Source organism: Eupeodes corollae, chromosome 3 (assembly GCF_945859685.1).
Source record: "Eupeodes corollae chromosome 3, idEupCoro1.1, whole genome shotgun sequence".
Lineage (NCBI taxonomy): Eukaryota > Metazoa > Arthropoda > Insecta > Diptera > Syrphidae > Eupeodes > Eupeodes corollae.
In genome coordinates this window covers 34,721,670-34,748,570 of record NC_079149.1, presented here as the reverse complement: position 1 = coordinate 34,748,570, position 26,901 = coordinate 34,721,670, and the positions used below count along the sequence as shown (strand labels likewise).

At 36.2% G+C, this 26,901-nt stretch overlaps 1 protein-coding gene across 1 annotated transcript; it reads left to right on the top strand.

Moving 5' to 3' along the window:
- The first annotated feature begins 16,376 nt into the window (after window positions 1–16,376).
- LOC129951623 (uncharacterized) lies at window positions 16,377–18,881 on the top strand. Its single transcript, XM_056063864.1, has 4 exons — window positions 16,377–17,031; window positions 17,365–17,822; window positions 17,882–18,015; window positions 18,085–18,881. The coding sequence occupies exons 1-4, from the start codon at window positions 16,606–16,608 to the stop codon at window positions 18,264–18,266; spliced, it is 1,200 nt and encodes a 399-aa protein (XP_055919839.1). The 5' UTR covers window positions 16,377–16,605; the 3' UTR covers window positions 18,267–18,881.
- Window positions 18,882–26,901: the final 8,020 nt, after the last annotated feature.

Sequence of the window (26,901 nt, the reverse complement as noted above, 5' to 3'; positions counted from 1 at the left end):
CTTTTTCTTATATGGGTTGTTAGATGTAAGTACGCGCGTATAAAAATTCATTTCTATTGTGTGCATACCATCGACCACGACGACGATACGACCATATAGTGAATCATGTATGTTACTATTGTTAAATTAGATTACAGGTCCGCGCATTTTATTCCCTAGAATGCTACCGACGACGAGGGCAAGATTTGCAAAATTATATTCTCCAATCAAAAAGTTTGTGGATTATTTGCCTTTAATTAGTCGTGAGTTAAAAGTGACAGTTTAAAACCAGTCCAACTTTTTTTACAACTGTTTCAGTTATAAACATCAATTGGATTAGTCCATAAACTTGCACTCGAGACGTTAGGTCAGGAATGCTTTAACCAGCCGATTATGATTCTTAACCACAGCTTGAAATTTTGACAATTTAACAATCATGGAAGTATATGTGGTTTTCCATTTCCCAATACTTAAACATTGAAGTAGTTTAAACTTAGTTCAACCGTTGAAGTCGATAAGTTGAAAATATTAAACCCTTGATCAACCGGTTTAATTAAACTTCCCCTTAATGAAAGTTTTAGTATGTTTTTGAAAAGCTTTTCTGCGCTTTTAATAATCATGAGTCTTTATCTTCTTATGGAACTGTCAACAAATAGACGTCCCATTAATTCGTATTAAACTATTTTTTTCTTTCTGTTATCTAGAGAAGACCTAATACGCTCCTGAACAGATTATAGAAGACAAAAAGGAATACAAAATGAAGTAACATTCAAGGCAAATACAAAATTAAAGAGTTCTTTGTGTTTTCTTTTCTTGAATTAATTTAGTTCGGTTGAATTAAATACTTGGCAAAGAACAAATTTTTCTGATATGTTTTTGTATAGAAGAAAGGACAATGTTACACCCTTAACACACTAAACTGATTTTGTTTTAAAATAATTTATGTGCAAATACAAATATGTAGATAACCCCTTATTTTCATTTAAAACTTAACAGTGAAGCCAAGTATACACCAAGTAACAATATTATTAGATATGTCAGTGCAGTAACAACATGCTTGCAATGTCTTACAGCAGCCTTTACAATCGGCTGTCAGAAAATTAATTTGACAGTTGATTTAAAGACGATAAATAGTAGGGTATTTAATAATTCAATGAAGTGCGTTTTTTTGGTAATAATACAAATACAAACTAATCACTGAAGATATAAGTGGAATACCCGTGTTTTGTTGGAAAATCTATCCCTAGTATAGTAGGATTTTGGCCAATAACAAAAACAATATCCGCAGTATGAATACAACCGATAAAAGTTAGAGTAGAATCTTACTACCGATGGGTTTTTGACATTTATACGAGGCTCGAATAGATCGTATGTGATTTCGTTCTAAATGTTGGTACGATTGATATTGCATTTGTATCTAGATGGGTGTGTTCGTTGAGTAGTTGTGCATTTGGAATTATGTGTTTTCCATTGGGAAAACAATTAATCTGCTACTGTTGATATTATTTTGTTTTGTTAATGAAAATAGACTACCTGGGCTTATTTTGCAAGAGAAAACAATAGAAAAGATAATTAAGTTTTGTTATGTTACCACTAAAGGTTTATCTCAGTTTGGATTAAATAAATCTTTTTAGGTCTTGTAATAAAGAGCGAAATACAAAAAATTGAGCGTATATTAAAAACTGAGCGATGGTAAAATCTTAATAAGTTTTCACAAGTTGTTTGATTTTCAAGCGATTTTTACTAATATCATGAAACTTCAAGTTTGACAAGTGTCAAATGCCAGTATTACCAACTGCAAATTACGGAATGTATGACCCTTCATAAGAAGATTGAATTCTTTACAGCCGAGGGTCTATTATTTTTCTATTGACTATTTTAAAAAAACATTCCTCTACAAAAATACCAACACTTCCGAATTCATATGAGGTTAGAATCAAGTTCAATTCACTTAGGTTATATGATGATGATTATCATAAAGTCGATAACATCAAGAAAAGCTTTTAACAAATTTTATTTGGTTCAGTAGACTCTGCAGAAAAAATACTTTGAATCAAACACACAACCGATTTGTATGTGAAAAGTATATGTCTGTATATCTACCAGAGAAATCCAGGTTATAAAAGTGTCTGATATTGGGGAACTTGAAACACCCTTCAATGAGTTTCAATTGGGTTCTTCAAAAGTTTTCGCAAATGGTTGCGCTGCTGGCTGCATCACTTCTCACTTCAAATGGTGGGTTCTTATTATCCACTTCTAGTTTATTTTTCTCGCGAGAGTGCCAAAGGTGATGTGATGATAGATCTTAAGAAGCACAACACATAAAAACAAAAAAAAGTGAAGGAAGCAAAAAAACTAGATGGCTTGAGTTCTTCTCTTATAAACTCGTAGGTACCTATAACTATCATATTTTGGAATCGTGTTGCATATTCCTGTAGTAAAAACTTGAAGTTATTAACCTTTTCATTGGTTTTTGATGGGACTTCTCCTTTTTGAGATCTTGATTATTTTAGAAAGAAGCATTGAATCGAGATAGACTTTTACAACACGTTCTCAACCAAACTCATGCATAATCTTTAACTTCAAAAATAGGAATTCAACTCATTTTAGGATGGCCTAATTTTTCGATTTGAACTCAGTTAATTTCTTTAATCACACTCCTTATGCAAAAACTTAGAATCCATCGACGAAACAATTCTTTTAAATCTAGAAATAAAGGCTCATCCATTTTGCGGTTTCAAAAGTACAGGACTGGAATTCGACATCTGTCAAACTAAGTTCTTAAAATATTTTTTTTTCAGTCTGATTTCTGACATTTACGAAATCGCTTAACTATTGCATAACGCATACAAATTTTTAAAAACTACTATAAAAATGGTGATTCTGCCACAGACACATATCGTGCTTTAAGTGGAGATTATGGTTTACATAATCGTCCAACTACGTAAGCAATAGGCTAAAATGTGAAGAAATTTGAAGGGACTGGATTGGTTACAGATATTGTAAGACTAAGGCCTGTGCATTATCGTTTAGCTCGTACCACTGAAAAGTGAAAGTGTTGCCGAAGACCCAAATGTTTCCTTGGCGTTCTCAGGAATAAGGACTGTTTTACTGCACATTATGGCCACATAAAATCCAGCTCACACAACAACTGAAGCCAGCTGACCATTCATAACATCGTATATATGTTGAATGGATGCCTAAACAACAAGCGGTGGACGGTGATTTTTGGAACACAATTTTCTTCAGCGACGAAGTACAGGTCTCATCCGGTGGTTATGTTAATAAACAGAATTGTCATATTTGGGGTTCTGAGAACCCTCAAGTAATTGAAGAGAGGCCATTACATCAACAAAAAGTCACTGTTTGATGCGCTCTTTAGTCTGGAGGTGTGATTAGACCTTACTTCTTCGAAAACCACGATAGAAGGACTGTCAACGTCAATTCGGAGCGTTATGGTCGTATGATAACTTTCTTGAATGCTTTTGAAGAATACAACTTTAAGAATATGTGGTTGCAACAAGACGGTTCAACATGCCACACAACTCGAACGAATATGACTTTATTGCAAGAGACATTTCCTGGCCGCGTAATTTTTTGTCGTGGTCATACATATCTGTTTTTCGAGCTCTTAGACAAAACATATGAGCAGTGTCTTAGCTACGATATTAAAATTTCCCTGGGCGATTTTTATGTCAAGCTAGGAAGGGAAGACATCTTTGGTGTAATAATCGGGAAAAACAGGCTGCACGACAACACTTCCGACAACGGATTCAGGCTCATAGATTTTGCTGCGGGGCGAAACTTCATGTTAGCCAGTCCGCGTTTTTCACACCTCAACATCCACACAGGAACTTGGACTTCTCCAGATCAATCTACCGTCAACTAGATTGTCCATATTTCGATCGACGCCAGAAACGCTTTCAGCATCATGGATGTACGAACTTTCCGAGGAGCTAACATCGACTCGGACCACTGCCTCGTTGTAGCCAAAGTAGAACTTCGGGTTTCCAGACCCAAGGCAAAACAGGAAGATGCTGGGAGAAGGTACAACGTCGAACGGCTACAATCGCAAGACATCGTCACATCCTTTTCCGTTACAAGTAACCTCTCTCGAAGTTCTCTCTCTCGAAAACCAGTGGCAATATTGGCAAGATGCAATCAGGGAAGCCGTCTGTGCTGGGTTTCAAGAAACCACCAACAAGGTTTGATGAGGAATGTCGGCAGGCAAATGCAGCCAAACAACAGGCACGCAAAGTGGCGCTGCATAAAAGGACGAGAGCTGCTCATGGGCTCTATGAGCAGAATAGACGAGAGGAACACCCACTTCTCAGAAGAAACAAGAAAGGGCTTGAGAAGCGTGCGGTCGAAGATGTTGAGAAGTTTAAAAGCAGGAATGAATTTCGAAAGTTTTATGAACAAGTGAAACGAAATTCACAGGTACATAAATCGAGAACCGAAGGCTGCAAAGACGAAAGTGGAAACATCATAGTGGAATCGCATTCAATGCTGTGGATATGGAAGGACCAATTCTGCAGAGTGTATAACGGCTACCACTAGCCGATTTCCGCTGCCAGGCTGGATGATCCATTCAATATAGACAACGAAAGCCAACAATCCCGCCCTCCCGACTTCGAAGAGGTAAAGATTGCCTTATCTAAGCTGAAGTCTAATAAAGCCGCTGGAGCGTATTGCTTGAATGCCGAGCTCATGAAAGCAGCTGGAGATAAGTTGGTTAGGAGCATGCATCAACTTATCTGTAAGATATGGTCGGAAGAAAGCATGCCCGATGAATGGAACCTCAGTATTGTTTGCCCGATCCTGAAAAAAGGAGATCCTCTAAACTGCACCAAATAAACAAGAATCAGTCTTCTTAACATCGCCTACAAAATCTTCTCTGCCGTGATATGAGAAGTTCTAAAGCCCTTCGTCAACAACCTGATATGTCCTTATCTGTGTGGTTTTAGACCAGGAAAGTCCACAGTCGATCAAATGTTCACATTACGGCAGATTCTGGAAAATACCCAAGAACACCAAATCGACACCCACCATCTTTTCATCGATTTCAAGGCCGCATATGACAGCATATACAGAGACGAGCTATATAACAAACCACTTAACAGAAACTTCAAAAAAGGTGTTAGACAAGGTGATGCGTTGTCATGCAATTTTTTTAACATCGTGCTTGAATGAATAGTGCAGAATTCAGACGTCAATACTAGAGGCACTATCTTTCAAAAGTCTGTCCAATTACTAGCATATATTGATGACATTGACATAATCGGAAAAACTCAGCATGATGTCAATGGGGCTTTTGTGAGAAAATGGGTTTAACGGTTAATGAGGGGAAAAAAATACATGCTGTCGTTAAGAAAGGACCTGCAACACTGACGTCTCGGTCACAATGTCAAAATCGACAGACGTAACTTTGAGGTAGTCAAGGACTTCGTCTACCTAGGCTCCGCTATAAGCCCAGAAAACAACACCAGTGCTGAGATCAAATGCAGAATAACTCTTGCTATCTGCTATTTCTTTGGCCTAAGAAAGCAATTGAGTGGCAAGGCCTTCTCTCGAAGGATCAAAGTGTCGCTATATAACACCCTCATCATCACCGTCCTGCTATACAGTGCAGAAGCATGGACTAGACAAAAGCAGATGAAAGCACGGTGGGTTCGAGAGAAAAGTTTTTAGTGTGATCTACGGTCCCATATGCATCGAAGGGGAGTGGAGAAGAAGATGGAATACGGAGCTGTACGGGCTGTACAGCGACGTAGACTTAGACAGAAGGGTAAGAGTCCAACGACTAAGATGGCTGGGTCACGTAGAACGCATGGAAACCAATTATCCGGCCCGGAATGTCTTCGAATCCACACCCACAGGACACGCAGTAGAGGAAGACCGCGGATCAGGTGGCGCGCACAAATAGAAAGGGATCTCACCCAACTTGGAGCGCGAAACTGGAGACCGAGCTAGGGACCGAGCTAGGGACCGAGCTAGATGGGGAAGTTTGTTTGTACCAGAAAGACCGTGTTTATACAGATTCACCTTTAACTCTTGAGCACTTAAAAACCATTCGCCAAGTTATGGCTCAGATATAGCCCAATTCCAAAAGTGGTCTAAAATTACCTCAAAAGAATTCATGATTGCAATAATTCGAGTGATTGTCATTTAAATGATGTGATGTAGTGTTTCACACAATGTCAATGTTCAAACAGATATGAACTTCTCAAGAACAGTAGAAAGACTCGTGGAATTTAGTTTTAAATGTAGTTAAAATAAAACAATTTAATAGCCTTTCCTATAAAACCACCCTTTAACCTTCAATATACTTTTGGTTCTTGTGATTCTCATGAGGAATAAAACATTTAAACCAACTATCAAAACTATAACATTTTTGGGAGGGTTTTTCTGTTCTGGTAGAAGCTTAAGCCGCTTTCCGTACAGCACAAAAAAAAACATTTAGAATACAAAAATAACTTCTGCAACATTAGTGCTTAACGTGACCAATATTTTAACAGAAACAATTTTAAAGTTATTAGTTTCAATTTTAAAAACAAAATAAAGTCACTTACCTACGAATTTGAATAAATAATAAGTATTCTGCCAACCATCCAACAACTAAAAATAAACTTTGTTTCCAACTCTACCGATACCGACCAGCCGTGAGATACGACCCGAAAAATATTTGAAACAAATTAATTTAAATTAAAATTTAAAACACAATTTGACAACAAATCACTACAAACTTAAGACCTATTTTTTTTTAATAATTAACTTCAATATGCACTTTTTATTTTTATTCACTTTTTTACCGCACAATGAAACAATATATATATTTAAAATAAATTTTAATTTTTAACGAAACGAACTAATCACCAAATAGATCAAATTTAAATTTTCAAATTTAACCGCCAATCTATCGAACAACACTACCGAACCGACCAAAGAAACGAACAGGCAACGACATGATTGAACAAAACAAAATTGAATAGAATCACATTTTACAAAATAGAAAAACACACTTAACTCCGAAATTAACAAATATTTTTTTGAATACGCTTAATTTTTAACACTTAATTAACATTTTGTATATATTTTTAATACCGCACATTGACAATAAATATTTTTAATTAATTTTTACTTTTTTAATTCGAGACGATCGCGAGCACAAACATTTCACAAACAACTAACTGTTACTTCCGACAACCAAAGAACAAACAACAAAGATAAAGAGGAAGAGGAAATTATTGAATCAGAATGATGGATCTGGGTTGTAATACAAAATACGATAGTACTTTTTTCGATGCACTTTGCTTAATTTAAGTACACAAATACACTTTTACTAAATTCGATGCAGTTTTGCACTTGCACTAAATTTAATAGGTGTTCTGCATCGATGAATTAAGGTTGATATTTTTGTTTAAAAGTTTTTGTTTAAAACTGTATGCCTAATAAAGCATTTAATATAAAAGAAATTAAATGATTTTTTAGGTGAAAACAAATAATGATTAAATTTTAAGGAAAAGTATTGTTTTTGATAATGATTTTTAAAGTCATTAAATATTTGTCACCAAGTAGTTTCTGATAAATTTTCTTCTTTAGTCGCATGTATTGTAAATAAAAAGAAAAATATAGAAGGTAAACATATTGAATTAATTTAAGAATATTTATTTAAACAAATGTTAAACCTACATTCAACAGAAAATGTTCATAGAATATTTGCTTCTAAAATAACGAATGTTTCTTAGGCATGTGATTTTCAATTTAGCAATTATTGTTCCAGAGTAGGTCTTACTGACAGCTGTCACTTAATGTTAAGTCAGTTTGGTTTGACATTTTGTAATGAATATACTTTTACTCCTTACTAACTTTTGCAAATCGTGCAAATTTATCACATTACATCAGTTTAGTTCTTGCGAGGAAATAAAATAATCAATTTATAAAAGGACACTCTTGGTGAACGCAATGGCTCTCGTCGTGGGTCTGTGGCGGCGCTGCGCGTGGCTTGTTTTTAACTGTTCTATAAAAATCCGTTAAATAAACTTTGTCGCTTGAGTTATCGTACTCTCCCCAATAAAAATAATTACAAAAAATATCAACGTTTTTAATACGACAAATTGGAACGATAAAAATAACTTCCTATGGAAAGTTAAAAATGTTGTGCATGAAACAAAACTTTATGGCTGAATCACAAACATGCTTCGGCTTCGTCTGCGTTACGGTGGCCTTGCTTCGAGGTTGCTTTGAATAACATTTCTATTATTTCATCAATCCAAAGAGCAAATATTTTGTTTGTTGACATTTTTTTACAGCTGTTGAGCTGTCAGACAAAGCAAATGTTCAGATAATTGAACTAGAGCTTCATTTTGGAGTCACATAACGTTACATTACGTTCTTTTCCTTACGATTTTCAAACGAAACGTGAGGTCGAAGCTCCATTGTGAAAGCATGCATTGAATTCTTATGGCAGAACTCGTAAACGTCAGGCGAAGCCGAAACTGAAACGTGTTTGTGTTTCCGCCATTAAGTCATTGTTTAGTAGATATTTTAGTATTATTTTCTTGGTTTTTATTTTCTGAAAAAGTACTGTTTGATTTTTCTACAATGGTCGGAAAAAGTGTTTTGAAAAACAAAATATCGTAAGTTTTTATTCAAATATTTTATTTGATCAGTTGAAAAAATTTTTAAAAAATGCATAATAATAAAGGCCTTGAGCTTTCAAAATAACTTTATTTAATTAAATTCAAGGTTATAGTGTTGCAAATGAAAATTATTTTTCAGAAATACATATTATGTAGTGTAAAAAGTATTTTGACAAAATATATTAAAATTAAACAAAAATGAAGGCATAACTTAATAGAAAATGAAATTTCCGTTGATATTAATGGCTGAATCACAAACACGCTTTGGCTTCGGCTTCACCTGATGTTTACGAGTTCAGCCATAGGAATTTAATGTATGTTATCACAACGGAGCTTCGACCTCACGTTTCGTTTGACAATCGTAAGGAAAAGAACGTAATGTGACTCCAAACGGAAATTCTAGTTCAATTACATGAACATTTGCTTTGTCTGACAGCTAAACAGCTGTAAACAAATGTCAACAAACAACATATTTGCTCTTTGGATGGATGAAATAATAGAAATGTCATTCAAAGCAACCTAGAAACAAGGCCACTGTAACGCAGACGAAGCCGAAGCCGAAGCTGAAGCGTGTTTGTGATTCAACCATAATGACGGTAAAGGCTTTCGACCTCAGCGATTGTCTATTCCCTCGTTCTTGTCAAGCATGGACTCCTTTTTCGCTTTATATAGGCCCACACATTTTCTGTTTTGTTTAAGTCTGGGCTTTGAGATGGCCAATCTAGTGTATTTACACCCACTTCCGTTAGAAAATTAGTTATCACCTTGGCTTTGTGATAAAGGTGCTGGCTTTGTCTTGCTGTAAAATGAACGACTATCCAATTAATTTATCACCAGAACTAAAAGCGTGGTTATTTAAAATATCCAAATATTGTTGTTTGTTAATCATTCCATCGGTTGCTACATAATCTCCGGGCCATTTAAGCAAACATATCCCCAAAACATTACGGTACCTCCATGAAGTTCTCGTTTACACACAGGTGCTACTTTGCGTCGCATTTTCCTAGGGATTCTTCAAAAAGTTTTCTTTTTTGACACACGACACGAAAGTAACTGCAAAGATTACAATGTCAAAATAATGTGTCCAGGTAATTATGGCTCAGTCTATTGATTAAAAGGGTCCCAAAAAAAAGCAAAAGTTACATTTCTCAGTTTACCATATCAAGTTATCTAGTATTACAAATAGAATTGCCAAAATACTCTTTCCGACCATTGTAATGTTATTCTTCGTTGCATAAAATTATCATTTGTATTGTGATTCGTATTGTAAGCATTTTGATTTATAAAAATTACTGTTAGTTCGATCTGATTTGTTAAAAGAAATATTACAAATACAGAAATATCTAAACATTGATTTAGATTCTAGAGACCTTGTAACGTCAGTAAAAGTCAAACTATTCATTTTGTAAAATGCAACCTATTACAATAACTTCCTATGGGAAATTGAAAATACATTTTAAGATTTTATCTTTTTTTGTTGGCAATCAATTCTTAATACATTTAAGTCGTATTTGTCGTAGTTTTTTTTTTTTTTAATTGGACTCATCTGTATCAAAACAATTGCATTTCTAAGTTTTTCTGATAAGATTTAAAAATCAAAAGTACAATTCGATACAATTTTATTTTTGCTTTCGATACAAGTTTAAATGTCGACTTTTCATCCCTGATAAGTATTGTATACGAGAATGTCACGGCGATGACGATTTACACCTGATGCATTACACCAGTGGATCAGCTTTGCCACAAAGCGTCCCACCGCCCCACCTTTGGCCTTACTCAGCTTCTACAACTCGACAAGTTCAACGATCAAGTAGAAGACCGGGCAAGTTGTCCGGTAATTTCTTATTTTGGCATATAGCCTGATCTTTCGTAAAATTATCCCCAAACCCAGTTATGAGATGATATCAATATGCTCTTTATTTGATAGCACAATTAATGACATCGTGGGTGAAATATAACACCGTTTAAATTGCCATGATGATTTGCCTTCAGTGAAAGAAGACATTTTAACAGAAAGTGAAAGAAACATTATGGCCGCCAGGAGCTGTCAAAATCAACTCGTCCCTATAGGAAACCCCTGTAGAAAATTTTGGTTTGTAAAATTGCATTATGAAACATCACTACTGTGGTTTTCCATGAGTAGATTCAGATTTCCTACAAAAATTGATTTTTTTCGTGGCGCATAGAACTCGATTCGAATTGTGTTTTTTTGTTATTGTATTATTGTAACTTCGTATAAATGGTAAATCGTTGATGTAGAACTGTCAAATTGCCAGCTAAACATTGTTAAAAACGGTATTAGTCTTAGTAGAGGAGGAATAAATATGTCGAAAAATTGAAATCAGCCGGTTTGATCTTAAATCAAAAATAAATCAATTTATTTTGCACTATGGAATGCAAAAAAAAACGACTCTACCTGCCCTTGATGCGAGCCGCCAGAGATAAAGTGCCGATGGTAAGCTTCCCAGTGGTAAACTGGCAGTGTTAAGCCGACGACGAAGGTAAACTGGCAGAGGTAAACAGTGCTGCTTCGTTCCCAACATATACTTAAATATTATCATCATTCCAAATATGTCAGTTTTGTTTCATCGCTAAACAAAACTGATCAGCAACCCGAACCTACCTTGTCACGACTGGAATATCGCAAAACTGGAGGAGCCAAAGGGTCTTTATCGAAGTGCGATTATCGTAATCAATAAAGACTCTGTGGCTTCTCTGGCGCGAGATAAGGGCGTGATAAGATACGGCTTTGAGTCAGTCACGCTCCGCGTATATAAAAAAGATGAGGCAGACGCTTCATGCGAGCCTCCACAACCTCCTTCGAAGGCTGTGTCGCAAGACGTAGTGTGTCCCATTGCTGCTATCACCTTCCCATCCTTGGATGTTGTTGATGATCTACCTGAGCCCTCTTCTGTCGCAGTACAGTCTTCTTCCGAAGCTGTGCAGCAAGACGTAGGGGGTCCCAGTGCTATCATCACCCTCCCATCCTTGGATGTGGATAAGAATGTGGCGGGTCCCTCTTCTGTCGCAGCAGAGTCTTCTCCTAAAAACGTCAAAAGTTTATCCCTAATGGAGACCGATGACTCAATCGACAAAGCTCTTCCCAGTGAGGAAGAAGATGAACTATTAGGTTCCTCTTCGTCTGATCTGGATGAGCTGGATTTAACAGTGGTGGGGTTGATCTGTCTATTTGTAGCCAAAATGCTGCAAATACTACAGATTAACCTCCAACACTCTAAAACGGCTTCGGCCTCCCTTCTTCTCCGCCTGACAAAAATTGGAGAAGATGTCGTTCTTATCCAAAAACCTTGGATTGTGAAATCTTTAGTTCGAGGATTGAGAACTCCTGGCTACTACGTGCTATATGTAACAGGTAAAGGTAACCCAAGGTCCTGCATACAAGTAAAACGTAATCTAAATGTATTTTTAATCCCTAATTTCAGTGATAAAGACATCACCACAGCCAGTATGGTAATAGACAACCATTCCTACGGGCTGGTATCAGCATATTTGGGCCACGACCACCAGGGTCCACTGCCTGGTACTATTCTTGAGAAGACGGTCGCTGAATCAACAAGACAGAAAACAAACCTAATTATCGGTTGTGATGCCAATATGCACCATACTACATGGGGTAGTACCGATATAAATAACAGAGGTGAGTCTCTTTTTGATTATATTCTAACAAGTAATCTGGTAGTAAGTAATGTAGGTAGTGAACCAACCTTCGTCACAAAAAATCGACAAGAAGTTTTAGATTTGACTCTTGTCTCTTAAATCTCTCCATTAAAATATTGAATTGGAGAGTATCAAAGGAGAACTCGTTCTCCGATCATAGATACATCCAACATATAGGGCGACTCTGAAAAATCTAATTAAACTAGAACTTTCGGATCCGCCCTTGTGCGCTCTTGAACTCGAACAAAAGGTCGATGAGCTTACAGCAGCCCTCAATAAAGCCATGGAAACTGCCTGCCTCCTCACTACGGGGAAAGAAGAAACCATATTGGTGGGCTGCTGAACTAGATACACTCAGGAAAGGTTGTAGAAGGCTTTTCAATCGAGCAAAAAAGACTAGACATCCCCAAGATTGGGACTCCTATAAAGAATCTCTCAAAAAGTATAAACTAGAATTGAGAATAGCCAAAAGATCCTCTAGGAGATCCTTCTGTAACTCCATAGAAGAATCCTCGGAGACATCAAGGATAAGAAAGATTCTCTCGACAAATCCAACCATGCCTAGTTGTCTTAAAAACTCAGATGGTACATGGACTAACTCTTGCGAAGAAACGCTAAACCTGCTATTAGACACCTACTTCCCGGATAGCTCGCAACCCGTTAATACAACAAACAGCCCTGGGTCGGGTATTAACCTCAAAGTCTGGTTACAAAAGAAAAATTGACATGGGCTCTAAATAGTTTCAAAACTTACAAATCTCAAGGTCCAGATCAAATCGTACCAGCTGAGCTATAATATACCATTGATATAGCTGCGCCCATCATTAAGATGATCTTCAAAAGTTGTATAAATCTGGTCTATATACCTTAGCGATGGAGGGATGTAAAGGTAGTTTTCATTCCCAAGGCGGGCAAATGCTCGCATGTCAACCCTAAGGACCTAAGACCTATCAGCCTATTATCTTTCATTCTCAAATTTCTGGAACGATTGATTGATATCCATATACGTAACAACATTAAGAAGAGACTATCAATGTCTCAGCATGCTTACTGCAAAGGGAAATCGGTAGAAACAGCCTTGCACACTCTGGTAAGAACTATCGAATACTCCCTAGAGAAAAAGGAATACACTATGGTGGCCTTCTTGGATATTGAGGGCGCTTGCAACAACGTTGACACATCCGCAATTACTTCTGCTATGACAACCTTAAGCGTCGAATATTCAATCTGTGAGTTGATTAATCTAATGCTAAAAGGCAGGATCATCAACTCTAGTTTGGGAGATTTTTGCACAAAAAGGTCTGTCAGTAGAGGCACTCCGCAAGGTGGTGTTCTGTCCCCTCTCCTGTGGAACATAGTGGTTAACGAACTACTAATATCCCTTGAGAGGGAAGGTTACAGAGTGGATGCGTATGCCAATGATGTTGCTATCGCCGTCACAGGGGAACATCCTAATATACTGAGAGACCTCCTTCAAAATGCTCTCAATATGCTCACTAGATGGGCTGATCACTGCGGACTTAGTATTAATCCTCAAAAAACAGACCTCGTCCTTTTCACACGGAAATACAAGATCCCAGTAATTGTACCTCCTTCAATAAGAGGTATACCACTAATTTTTACCAATGAAGCCAAATACCTTGGTCTGATATTGGACAAAAAATTAAGTTGGAAATCCAATATACAGGAAAGAGTTAAAAAAGCTACAGAAGCTCTTTTCCTTTGCAAGAAAGCAATAGGAAGCAAATGGGGTTTTCAACCTCGTATAACCTACTGGCTATACACATCGGTCATCCGACCGATACTTATACGGCGTTGCAGTATGGTGGACTGCACTGGAGAAAGTCACATACTGCGACAAACTCAGCAGAGTCCAGCGCACTGCATGTGTCTGCATAAGCGGGGCATTGAGAACCACACCCTCAGCAGCGTTAGACACTCTCCTCCATCTGACACCCCTCGACATCTTCAGTAAACAAGTGGCAGCGAGTACAGCGATAAGACTCGACGCCTCATTTCAATGGACCAACAACAATGTGGGGCACTCCATCATTTTGAACCTCTTTGGTTCTATACCAAAGTACATAGACTACACTATTCCTAAGCCCCTATTTGGAAAAAACTCCCAGGTATCCATTCCATCCAGAGATGAATGAGAAGATAAAAAAACCATGGATAACAAAAGTATTCATTTTTATACAGATGGATCCAAGACAAATGAGGGAGTTGGTAGTGGTGTGTACTCAGAAAAGCTTAATCTAAGCATCTCATTCCGCCTCCCTAATCATTGTAGCGTCTTTCAAGCGGAAATTTTAGCGATCAAAGAGGTTCTCTCCTGGCTAAGAGAAAACGTGATATCAACTTCTGATATCCGCATCTTCTCTGACAGTCAAGCTGCTATCAAATCCCTTGACGATCGTCTCTTATGGAGATGGCGCAGCAATTTAACATTCACCTCTGTTGGGTGCCGGACCACAGAGACATCACAGGTAATTGTAGAGCCGATGAACTCGCTAAAAATGGAACCGTCATACCTATTTCACCTGAAAGGGATAGCTACATGTAAACTTATGCTAAAAGAAACAGCTTTTGCGATAGCAAATTCTAGGTGGCACAGCTTACCAACATACGCAGCCACAAAACTCATATAGCCTTCACTGGACCTAAAGCGCTCTAAAGACTTGTTATCTCAAAGCAGACTTCATATTAGCTCCCTAATAGGTGTCCTTACGGGACACTGTCTTATAGGCAGACACGCAATACGACTTGGTGTAGCTTCAAATGACTTCTGCAGGAGCTGTATGGACGAGGAAGAAGAGGAAACAATCTCTCACCTTCTCTGCACTTGCACTGCTCTTTCACTAAGACGCAAACTTCATCTGGGAAACTACTCTTTTGATAATCCCAGTAAACTAGCTAAAAAGGAAATCAAATATCTTCTTCGCTTTATAAAAAGCTCAAAATGGTTCGACTAGTTAGAAGTAATTCTCTTGATTCATGTGGTATTACAACGGGCCTTTCTCTTGGCCTAAGTGTGTGGATTTTTTTTAAATCCGCAACCACGGTAACCTAACCTTCATCGCTAAACAAAATTCGTTCTGTACGTATTTTGGTTAAATGGTTTGGTAAAATGGTTGCAAGTTAAAATATTACTGGCAACTTAAAGTTAAAAGACTTTTAGAAAAGCATGCCGTCAAAGTGGTAACAATTGTAATTTAATAATATTGTTCCTCCTTTAAAAGCGGAAATGAGCGGAACTTAAGTTATAATGAAACCGAAAGATTAATTAGAAGCAATAATATCTGGAATTTGGAGCACTATTTCGAGAAGCCTAGATAAAAAGCTATTAAGATTACAATTAAAGTTTTGTTGTATAGTTAGTAATACCTTTTTGGTACAAAACGATCGGGAATTCTTTTCTCAAATTCGGATTTGAGAATTTTTTTAGAATTGTTAATGGCTGAATCACAAACACGCTTCAGCTTCAGCTTCGTCTGCGTTACGGTAGGCCTGCTTCGAGGTTGCTTTGAATGACATTTCTATTATTTCATCCCTTGACATTGACATTTGACATTTTTTTACAGCTGTTGAGCTGTCAGCCAAAGCAAATGTTCAGATAATTGAACTAGAGCTTCCGTTTGCAGTCACATTACGTTACATTACGTTCTTTTCCTTACGATTGTCAAACAGAACGTGAGGTCGAAGCTCCATTGTGATAGCATGCATTGAATTCCTATGGTTCAACTCGTAAACGTCAGACAAAGCCGAAGCTGAAGCGTGTATGTGTTTCAGCCATAAAGTGTTGAGAGGCATAATTTATTAAAAAATTAACAGAATGTAAAGTCGATATACCAAAATCTAGGCTTCTCCAAACTGTTCTTCAGCGTCATCGAAAAATTGGACCATCGGATGGAGGTGGGCCAATTTTGTAATAATTTATTTTATTTCGATGCGCCATCTACCAACAAGTAGCAAACACCAAGTTCAAAAGTACAAGATTACATTTTTCCTTCTCCAACCACATTGTACTAGAATCAGTTGTCAGTTTGACATTTCTCTAATCTCTCTATCCAATTTCTTTTTTATCACCATCTAACGAAATTGACTTTTTCGTTTTTCACTTGTATTTATTTTGGCGATGTGAAACATTGTTTTGTTTTGGTTTTCTTTACATAACCGCTGCTGGTATCAAAATGCTTCATTAATATCGCTAAGCTATCAAAAAATTCCAAAAAAAAAAACAATCGAAAACTTGATTGAAAGGTTTCATTTAGCTTCTTGTGCGCGCTGCAACTACCGACAAAGAATGGCTTTATTATCACGTTTGCCATCAACACCAGGATCGCCCAAAGCTTTGCTGCATCTCCAGAACTGCATCAGCTATTTGTGGCCATCGTTGCACAAGTCAACGCAAATCGATGCAATTGATTCCTTTACAAACGAGTTGGTTACCAAGAAAACAAAGAAATGGGAATCATTGCGAGAGAATTTAATGAAGTCCGATGGTCGTAGTTCACCAACACCGTCGTTTGGTCAGACAGTGGTGCTGGCCAAGAAGGGGGTCATCCAGGATCTGGAATCTATACGTTCACCGGAACTTGGCCTAGATATTCGTTCGTTGTCGCGGGCTCAGTTGGACAACCTACTGCTGTCAACTCTGCAAATCAAGAATAAAGTGGATTTCTTGTACTTGATCAAACAGTGCATCGCTTGGAGATTGCTTCCATCGAAGGTACATAGTTTCTAGATAGTCTGTTATCTTTAAAAATCATTTGAGTCTTTTTGAAATATGTGGTTAAAAATTATGACATAATGATTTCACCACAAAATCAGAATAATAAATTTTTTGAAATAAAATGACATCACCTAAAAAGAAAACAAGGAGCTAGATTATAGGTATTCCATTCTTAAAGGTCAAGAGGGAAGCACGCAATGAGTTCATAATAAACACGCATGGACACTCATAACTATAAATTTTATTTTTACGACTTTGAACTTGAGCAAATGAAAATAGGCCCTTCCAAATAAATTATTCACAACAAAAGCTTTGTTTATTTTATTTCAGGATGTTCTCATCGAGTGTCTGAAATACCTTAGCACATTGCGAAAGACCCAGCAAATTGAAGATTTTATTGAAATTTGTAAATTACAAAAGAATCCTCTACTCAAGATCTATGGTGGTCTGGCACCATTTAAGGCTATGGCCATGTGGCGAAGCGGCAGCTCAGAGGGAGCCCTAAGAACTCTCGAACAAGGCTATTCGAATTGTAAAGATGACGAAGGTCGTCGTATGATAAGAATTGCTTTCAAAACCATCTCCGAGGAGACCTTAGAAACCAAGAGCGATGCCGTTCTCGTTGGTCTAACTAAGCTGGCTAAGAAAATCTACGAAGAACAAAAAGATATCTTCGGATTGGCGTGTGTTTGGAAGGCCTGCTTTGCGAGTGAATGGTTTTCTGATCAAAAAACAGCTGCTAATTTATTCGAGGAATATGAGGAACTACATGGTTTGATTGGGAGGCGGTAAGTTAATTATTTTTATCTCTCTCGATCCCTTTTATAAATTTGTTAACTTTTTGAAGGTCTCAATCGTTGTGTTCTTCATTTCTGAGGCAGAAAAATGTTGATGCTGTGCATCGGTTAATCGAATTATTTTTGCAATACAAACAACATGAGTCATGTAGTAACTGTTTAAGTCTGTTGTTCAACTATCAATGTAAGTAATTCTTGTTTTCTTTTATGTTATGTATTTGTTTGTGAAAAATGTTTGTATTCTTTATTTTAGATCATCGCAACGATCTTCGAGCATGTGCTGAAATTATAAAGAGTTGCAGCGAACTCGAGATGCCTCTGAATGAGACTCAGAATGAACAATTCCTCAGTCTGTTTTTGAATCAATCAGCTGCACCGAAAATCAACAACACCAAACAATCATCCGCTGCAAATAAATTTCAATACAAATTTTAAGTACCTTACTTTAAAAAACAACGTCCTAGATCTGGTCATTCGGATAAAAGTTTATAGTTTAACGTTTATACATATAAATCTAGCTAAAATATGTGTATTAGGTTTATGTTTAAATTACACCGTATTAAAAAGCTATTCGTTGATAAAGTGTTACATTATTTATATGAATACTCAAGTAGAAGACATCCTTTAAAAGTGAGGTTGTAAATGTGAAAATTTATAATGGCTAAGACAAATGTTTGTCTATAGAAATGACTACGATTGTCCTAAGAAATCTGTAAGCTTAACTAAACTTTATTATTGATATCAAAGCACAAAATGCATGAACAAATAATAAAAGTCATTAATCCACATGAACAAGATTTCTTATTGCTCTGTTTAGAAAATGCACAATGATTAAGGAATAAATTTACTAAGATTTGGAAACAAATACTCAAACTTTTTTTTGATGTTTCCTTTATAAGTGTTCGAAATTGCACATAAATAGATACTTTTGTTGTCCAAGTCCACCAACAAACTGTTGGTTTCTGTCCAAATATTTTTTGTTTAGATTTTAAGAGATATTTTTGAAAATGTTTGCTGTTTTAATAAAAAATTAATATTGTTAAACTATAATTTATTCTTAAATTATTGACAAATAGTGCCTATGAATTGTTAGCATTATTTTTATTATCGGTAGACACCACTGAGCGACACACAGTGATTCGGTTTGTATGGGAGCTCGGAAATAAATCGATAAAACCTGTAATATAAATCCTCGGAACTTGGATTAAAAATAAAAATTAGAAGATGAGTCATTGAGATTTTGGTGTTTATTGTTTCTTATAAAAAAAATAAGAATTAATACTTTGATATCGGGATCATGTGGAAAACATCTTCATTTGTAGATAGCCGAGAACATTTCTTGGAGTGGTGGGTTCTGTAATATTTGTAGTCCTTGTTTCTGCTTTCCTGGGCCTCTTCTGAAAGTGAACCCACTTGAAAAGATGCACTTTGTATTACTTCTGCTCCGTGTAATAAGATTTTATGAACTGATGTAGGCATGTGATACCAAGGGTATAACGAAATCGCCAATTTAGCTGTCTCTTCAGAATCTACCCTAAATTTGTCTGTATCAATTGAAAAATTGCAGCAAATTACTTCCAATATGACTGAAAGTCAACCTTGAATCTATTTTGGTGATCTCTGCAGTCAGAAGCGGATTTTCAAAAAATCTTCGTTATGTATTGCCATCATTTGTTGTTCCAGTTCCTTGCTTTACAACGTCAGCCTTGATACCAACCTTTTCGATGAATTCAGCTTGTATTCGTTTTTTTTCCACTTCCTTAATAGCACGAGTGTCCTCATATGTTCTCCATGATTTAAATCTTAAGTTGTAGCCGAGGTGCAACACGTATTCCATAAATCTATTCTTAGTTTAAGAGCATCTTCATTCAACATCTTGGTACTGATCTTAGATAAATTATTCATCTCCGAAGGATTGGATGGATGGATTGGAGTGGCTGTCCAGATGTCATTGACACACGTAGACCTCAAGGGTCCATTGTGATACCACTAATGAGGTTACTCATGGGAGAGTAATGAATTTAAACAAACCATTTTGTACTTTTAATAAAGTTAGAGAGAAGTTTTGTGTCAATCGTTGCCAGTTCACTGGTGTTATCGAAGAAGGGATTACCGAGAAAGTTATTCCTTCTAATGGAGAGTGCTGGACATGTACACAGAAGGTGTTGGACTGTTTCCTCTTCCTCCTCGTCCATGCAGCTTCTACAGAAGTCATTTGTGTAGACCCCTAGCCTCAGAGCATGTCTTCCTATGAGGCAGTGTCCCGTTATTACTCCAATTGTAGAGCTTATACTTTGTCTGCTCAGTGATAACAAGCTTTTTGACCGTTTTAAGTCAATACTTGGCCATATTTGCTTGGTTGCTAGGCAGGTGGTACTTTGTGACCATCTAGCATTTGTTGTTTCTAGAGCATTTTGCTTGAGAAGATATTTGCATGTAGCAAGTGGTGTTCCTATGTTATGTTTTTGTCTAACATAAGGCAGAAGTGTTCCGTTTTTGGCAAGCTCATCGGCTTTGCAATTTCCGATCGAATCGGAATGTCTCTGTGGCCCGGCACCCAAATGAGGTGAATGTTAAACTGTTCCGTCATCTCATTCAGAGATGATTGACAATCGTGGACTGTTCGAGAGTTTGTGGAGACAGACGCGAGAGATTTAAGAGCGGCTTGGCTGTCTGAGAAGATTCGTATATCCTTACAAGATATAACGTTTTCTTTGAGCCAGGATAGTGCTTCTTTAATCGCCATTACTTCTGGATACACTACATTGATTGGGAAGTCTATAGGATAGACTGAGATTCAGTTGTTCTAAAAAGATACCACTTCCAACTCTGTGATCGGTCTTTGAACCGTCAGTATAGAAGTGTACCGCATCGTCTTCCAGGGTCCCTCTTCTTCCCAGGAGGATCTTGAAGGGATGGACACATGGAATCTTTTACCAAATACCATTTTTGGGGTGGTATAGTCTAAGCGATCTGGGATAGATCTGAAATTGTCTAGAATAGTTGTATGTCCAGTATTGTTACTGGTCCATTGAGAGGTGGCTCTAAGCCTTACACATGAGTTGGCAGCCACCTTTTTAGAGAAGATGTCAAGTGGTGTTAGGTTTAAAAGCACTTCCAGTGCTGCGGTTGGTGTTGTGCGAAGTGCTCCTGTGATGCACATATCTGCTGACCGCTGGACTTTAATGAGCTTATTTAGATTTACCATCTTGTCCAGTGCGGTCCACCATACGACGGCTCCATAAGTGAGTTTCGGGCTGATTACCGAAGTGTATAGCCACTGGGTTATTTTTGGGGAGAAGCCCCATTTTGATCCTATTGCCTTTTTACAAGTAAAAAGTTGCTCGCAAAACTAGTATTTGTGACAGCTTGAGCAACTTTTCCATCTATCATCGTCAAAGATGGTGTCTAACTTTAATGGCAAGTGTGCCAATACTTATTGAGGTCATCTCCAATCCCTGTGTTTTATTTTCCACACGGTTTTTCTCTTCACGTGTGAGGTCAAGTGTTTCATTTTTGTTTTCAAATTTCAATGCTCTGCATTATCGTGTTGAAGACGGACGGGAATTGATCCATGTGGAATTGTTTTCATTGATCATTTTGAAAGATGAAAGGCACAAATGACGTCTTGAAAAGATGTGCATCCGAAGCTTCCTGATTCCCGATGGAAAATGTCTGCACATATTTGGTCTGTCCAGATGAGCCATCACAGCCCCACTTTGTATGACTTATTATTCCATTTTTTGTTATCTATATATATTAGTGACAGCCAAACTAGTCTTATTAGGCCTTACCAATCCTGAAAAGGTTTTCCGGAAAATGGTCGTAGACGGATTTCATTCTTTTTGGACTAGTTAGGTGAGTATTGTAGCTTCCAAGTGAATGTAGTCAGAGCGTGTAGGCAAGAGCTTTGACTTATCTAAAATATACATACACTTGTGGTCATACAATTAAGTCATTTTTGTAGAATTAAATCTACAAATCCATATATTAAATACAAATTACAACAAAAACAAAATTTATTCAAATTCTAAATATTTATAATAACAATAATTTAAAAAAAAAAAAAACGAACAAAAATAAATTCCATTATAACAATAGTCATTTCTTTAACAAAAAATTAATAATTTATAAAATAAGTGTGGCCATACAATTAAGTCACCCGAAAAAAATAAGAAAAACATGAAGAAAAAAAAACATTTTTTATAATGGTTGATACCGCGGATATTCTCCTTGGCATGGAGTCCACCAAACCTTTGCATTGCTCTACGTCTACGCTAATATTTTTCCACTCTTCCTGCAAAATACTCCAGAGAGTAGTCTTGCTGGTTGTTTTTTTTTTTTTTGAAGCAACTTCTTTTTTGAGAATGCCCCACAAATTCTCTATGGGGTTTAAGTCCGGTGACTGCGTTGGCCACTCCAGAACATTCACTCTACGCTCTTCAAGGAAAGATTTCACAACTCTTGACGTGTGTTTGGAGTCATTATTATGGTGGAAGATCCATCCTTGGGGTACTTGGTTCTGACACAGCGGACCGACACCATGGCTTGTGAAACACCCCCAAACCATTATAGAATCGCCACCATGCTTTATAATCTTTTTGGTGTATTTTGGATTCAGCTTAGCATTTCTGGGACGTCTTAAATAAGACTTACCATCATTTCCATAAATGTTGACCTTCACCTCATCACTCCATACCACTTTACTCTAGAAGTCTTGATCTTTTCTGACGTGGTCCCTTACAAACTTCAATCGGCTTTTTTTAATTTTTGTTGCTTCTTGCGCGCAATTCTGCCATGCAAATTATTTTCAGCCAAACGTCTTCTGATGGTTCTGGCAGAAACGCTGACATCGTGGCTTTCTTCCAAAACAGCCCTTATTTGAGTGGATATCATAAAGGAATCTTTCTTGCAAATTTTTGTGATGACCCTGTCATCCTAGGCAGTGGTTTTTCGCTTTTTAATTCGAGGACGGTTGTCGAATGAACCGAATTTTTTAAAGTGGTTAAAAAATAAGTTAAGTAACACTTAACCTCGAGATAAAGTGGTTGTATTATCCACTTCGGAAATTTTTCCCAAATTTCGGTATGATTCCCATATTATTCGCCGTTCCTCTCGAGTGGAAGATTGTTTTTTGCCCATATCTGAAATTGACTATCAAAATTGAAAATCTTAAATTAAAACATAATTTATTATTATAAATTTCCACCAAAAAAAAAGACATTAAACTTACCTTTTTGACTCAGTAACATAAACTGACTTAATTATTTGGCCACTGTACAAATCACATATTTGTATCAAAATTTACCGTTATGTAAAAAAGGAAAAAAATCGTTTGTTTACAAAGTACCATCGTTGTTGTCATCGAATGACAACAAACAATCCGTTATTGAAAAAACAATAACAACATTAGTTGATGCAAATGTAAGACAAATAAATGTTTAATGACTTAATTGTATGGCCACAAGTGTATATGTATAAAATAATAGATGCATATGTTTTTTTTTAAGCTTATAGTACATGTTTTTGAAATAAAAATAAAAATTCAGGCTTAAAGTTTTATAAACGCTAATTTTCGTGTCAAGAAGTTAGTGCAAGAAAATATAGGAATTTCAAAATTGAAAAAAAGGGTAATTTTGAAGGCCTGTATCACACTTATGAACAAAAATTGCTCACATTTTCAAAAATCATAAGCCAACTGTATGACTATAATAAAATAAAAAAAATTACTTCAAACTAACACTTTCATTTTTGTATTTATTTCCGCATTTTAACCATAACATAACTTCAACGTTAATTTTGACCAAGGCTAGTTTTTCAAGTGTTATAAATTTCAAAGTTGGAACTCCCTTCAGTACAGAAACTATCGAAAACATTGTTGTCTACAAAACAAGTCCACCACGATTTGCATTTTGTATTGTAAAGGAATATTACTTATTCTTTTTCAATTTGACATGGAACCCTTTTACACAAAACATAAAATGGAATTGTATAGAAAATAAATATATCATACAGTAATAAAGTTGAGATTTCAGTTGAATAAAAAAAAACGTGATCAACTGTCATTTTGACATAAGTTGACTTGAATTGATAATAAGGGAGATCTTTCTTGACTATTTTTCCAATAAAGTTGTCAGATACTAGAAACTTGCCTTACTTTGAAGTCCCTTATGTCACCTGATCCTGCCCATTTTCTACAAACTCTGGATCTAAGCAACATTAGCCTTTTTTTCCTTACCCTGAAGCTCCACAAGAGTAAAATCCAATCCAGCTTTTCTTCCGCAATCAACTGTTTTTTTTTTTTTTGACTGGGCATATTATGTCTTGACATGAGCAACTTTAAATGTCAAATTTGACATTAGAAACGGTCAATCTGTTGTTTACTTTTTTGTTGATTTACCTTTAGTGTCGGTAGTTATTGGTTTCGGGTGAATCCATTTCTCGAAGTAAGGGAATTTTATGTTTTGGAGGCGCATCTACTCAAGGACTTACTATGGGAGGACGGTGCAGACTATAAGAATTTTCGTAAGAGGACGGTCGACAGCTTTGAATTGAATTTAGGCACTCGATGACAATTTAAACGAAATTAAATTTTAATTTCAAAAAGACTGTGGAAAATGGACGCTTACTACTACAAATTGAAAAATCCAAACTGCGATGTCCGGATCATGGACTGAATGTTGGATTATTGGTCTCTATTAGATTATCTGATGACAGGCCGATAGTCCTGTCATCAGAAATGTTCAAAGGAGACCCTAAGTTAATAACGTGTTTGATTCCATAATAGATTTCGAATTGATACAAACAACCACAACTGCTCGTCAGCATCAAATTTTTAAAGCCAAATCTTAGTCTTGTCTCTAATAAAATGCTTTGAAGAGCTGCTTACGTAGTATGTTACTATTGTCTTTTCCAATTAAAGCTGTCATTTATGTATCCCAACTTTTATACATAATGCGTGCTGTTTAGAATTGTAGCTAGATGTCTTATTTTTGCCATTTAGTCGTTGAGGACCAAATTATTATGTTCACCAAGCTGGAGTTAGTTTTTGACTTCATTGGACCTGTTTCGAGGCATATTGTCGGCACCGATGGGTACACGGGTGTTTCCATCTATTTTTTACTTTCAGTACATCTTCCCTCTTGGCAGAGAGTTTAAGCCACTGTTAAACAAAATACCAAAGAAGGCTTTTAACTATGTCGCATAAAACCAAAACTGTTGAACAATCAAATTTCCTACCTCTTCATGAAATAAAGTTTCAAACATTTAAAGTTTCAAATCCCAATCAAATTTGTTTACCATGTTTAACTTTATACCTCGTAAAATACACAGCCTTTGGCATTTCAATTGCTCATGGTTTCTTGATCCATTTAAGGAAATGTTCACATATTGCGGTGAAATCGTCTTCATTGTAACTCTCACTGAAATACAATTCCTTTACTTCAACTAGAATATTTTGCAACATGGTTTCAGCAACAAGAACTTCAGCTTCACCCTCCTCAACATCCGTATTATAATCTAGATCTAGTGAAAGCATACGTCTAAGGCGCGTCCTAAGCTGCAAATACTGACTAGCCTACTGAGATCGCATTAAACTGCATCAATGCAATGCAAAAGAAAGTAAACTAGAAAATAACGGTTTTCACTGCAGACATTTTTTGTAAACGAAATTGTAAAGCGCAATTCGCGTGAAGGAAGGAACAAAAACTGCCCAAAAACTTTCTCCCGCTTTGGGTTTCTTATTCTCTGATTGGATTGACAACCTGTCAAAAAAATGGCTTAAAATCGAAGCAATTTGTTTGCTTTTAATTTTGATTTTACTGATGCCATCGGAACAGTACAAAATTGGACCGCCATCAGAAAAAAGAAATCGATTTTGTTGGGGTATTTTGCAGATACATCATAATTCTCCTGTTAAAGAGAACCGCCCATTCAAAACTAACCAAACAAAAACCAGCTTCATTTATGTGACGAAGAGATTTCCCATTCAAAAGGTTCAATCACTGCTGATTTAATTGGTAAAATTAATCAATTTATTTTTTAATTTAAACCTGTCAAACAGCCTAATTTTTATGTTTTTGCCTTTAAACATATTTTGTGAATCTTAATTCGTCAGTTGAACGAATCTTCATTATGATTATTTAAATTTAATTTGTTGTTTAAACTTAATACTACGTTAAAGAAATTTTACGTTGCATTTGTCACCTTAAAAAAGTTAATTTTGTATTGAACTCCAAATTGTCCATATACATCTATAAAGAATGTTATGGGGGTTTCCATTGGTAAAATAAATCAATTTATTTTTTATCTAGTTCTCCAAAAACTCAAATTTCCCCTTTTTTGCATTCCTTGTGTCAAAATAGATTTATTTATTTTTGCTTTAGAGTAGGTATCACTCTTTGCACTGTAATGGAGTTTTCCATGGTTAAATTCGAATTTCATTCAAAAATTTATTTTATTTCGTAACGCATGGACTACTATAGGAATTGTTTGGTTTTTTCTGTGATTTTTCTTTGTATTGTTCACTCGGTAACAAGTGCGGAAGAGCTGTCAAATTCCGAAAGAATTTGCAAAACCAAACCCAGAATTGCAGATTTTATCTTAAATGAAAAATAAATTAATCTATTTTCCCCAGACAGGAAAAATTTGTGATTTGACTAATCTGGATCATGAATAAATTGATTTATTAAAAAAAAACCCATGATACTAATACAGTTTTTAAAATATGTTTAGCTACAAATTTGACAGCTCTAATTCACTCCGTAACACGTACACGAAGTTGCACTAAAACCATGACAAAAAAAAACAATTACAATAGTTTTCCTCTAAAATCTGAATTTACCCATTGAAAACCTCGTTAATATTTAACTCCTTATTCAGAAACTTTAAATTACCAAGTTGTTCTTTTCTTAGCTTTCTTTTTGTGTGCGATTATATAATTTTTAACATAATTGTCTTCGGCTCTAGAAAAGAATGCATCCTATTTTATTATTTTTCATGAAATTCGAATCAATATTCGTTGCATAGTGTAGTCCTAAAATACTTGTTACACTATTCTTGAACACATCCC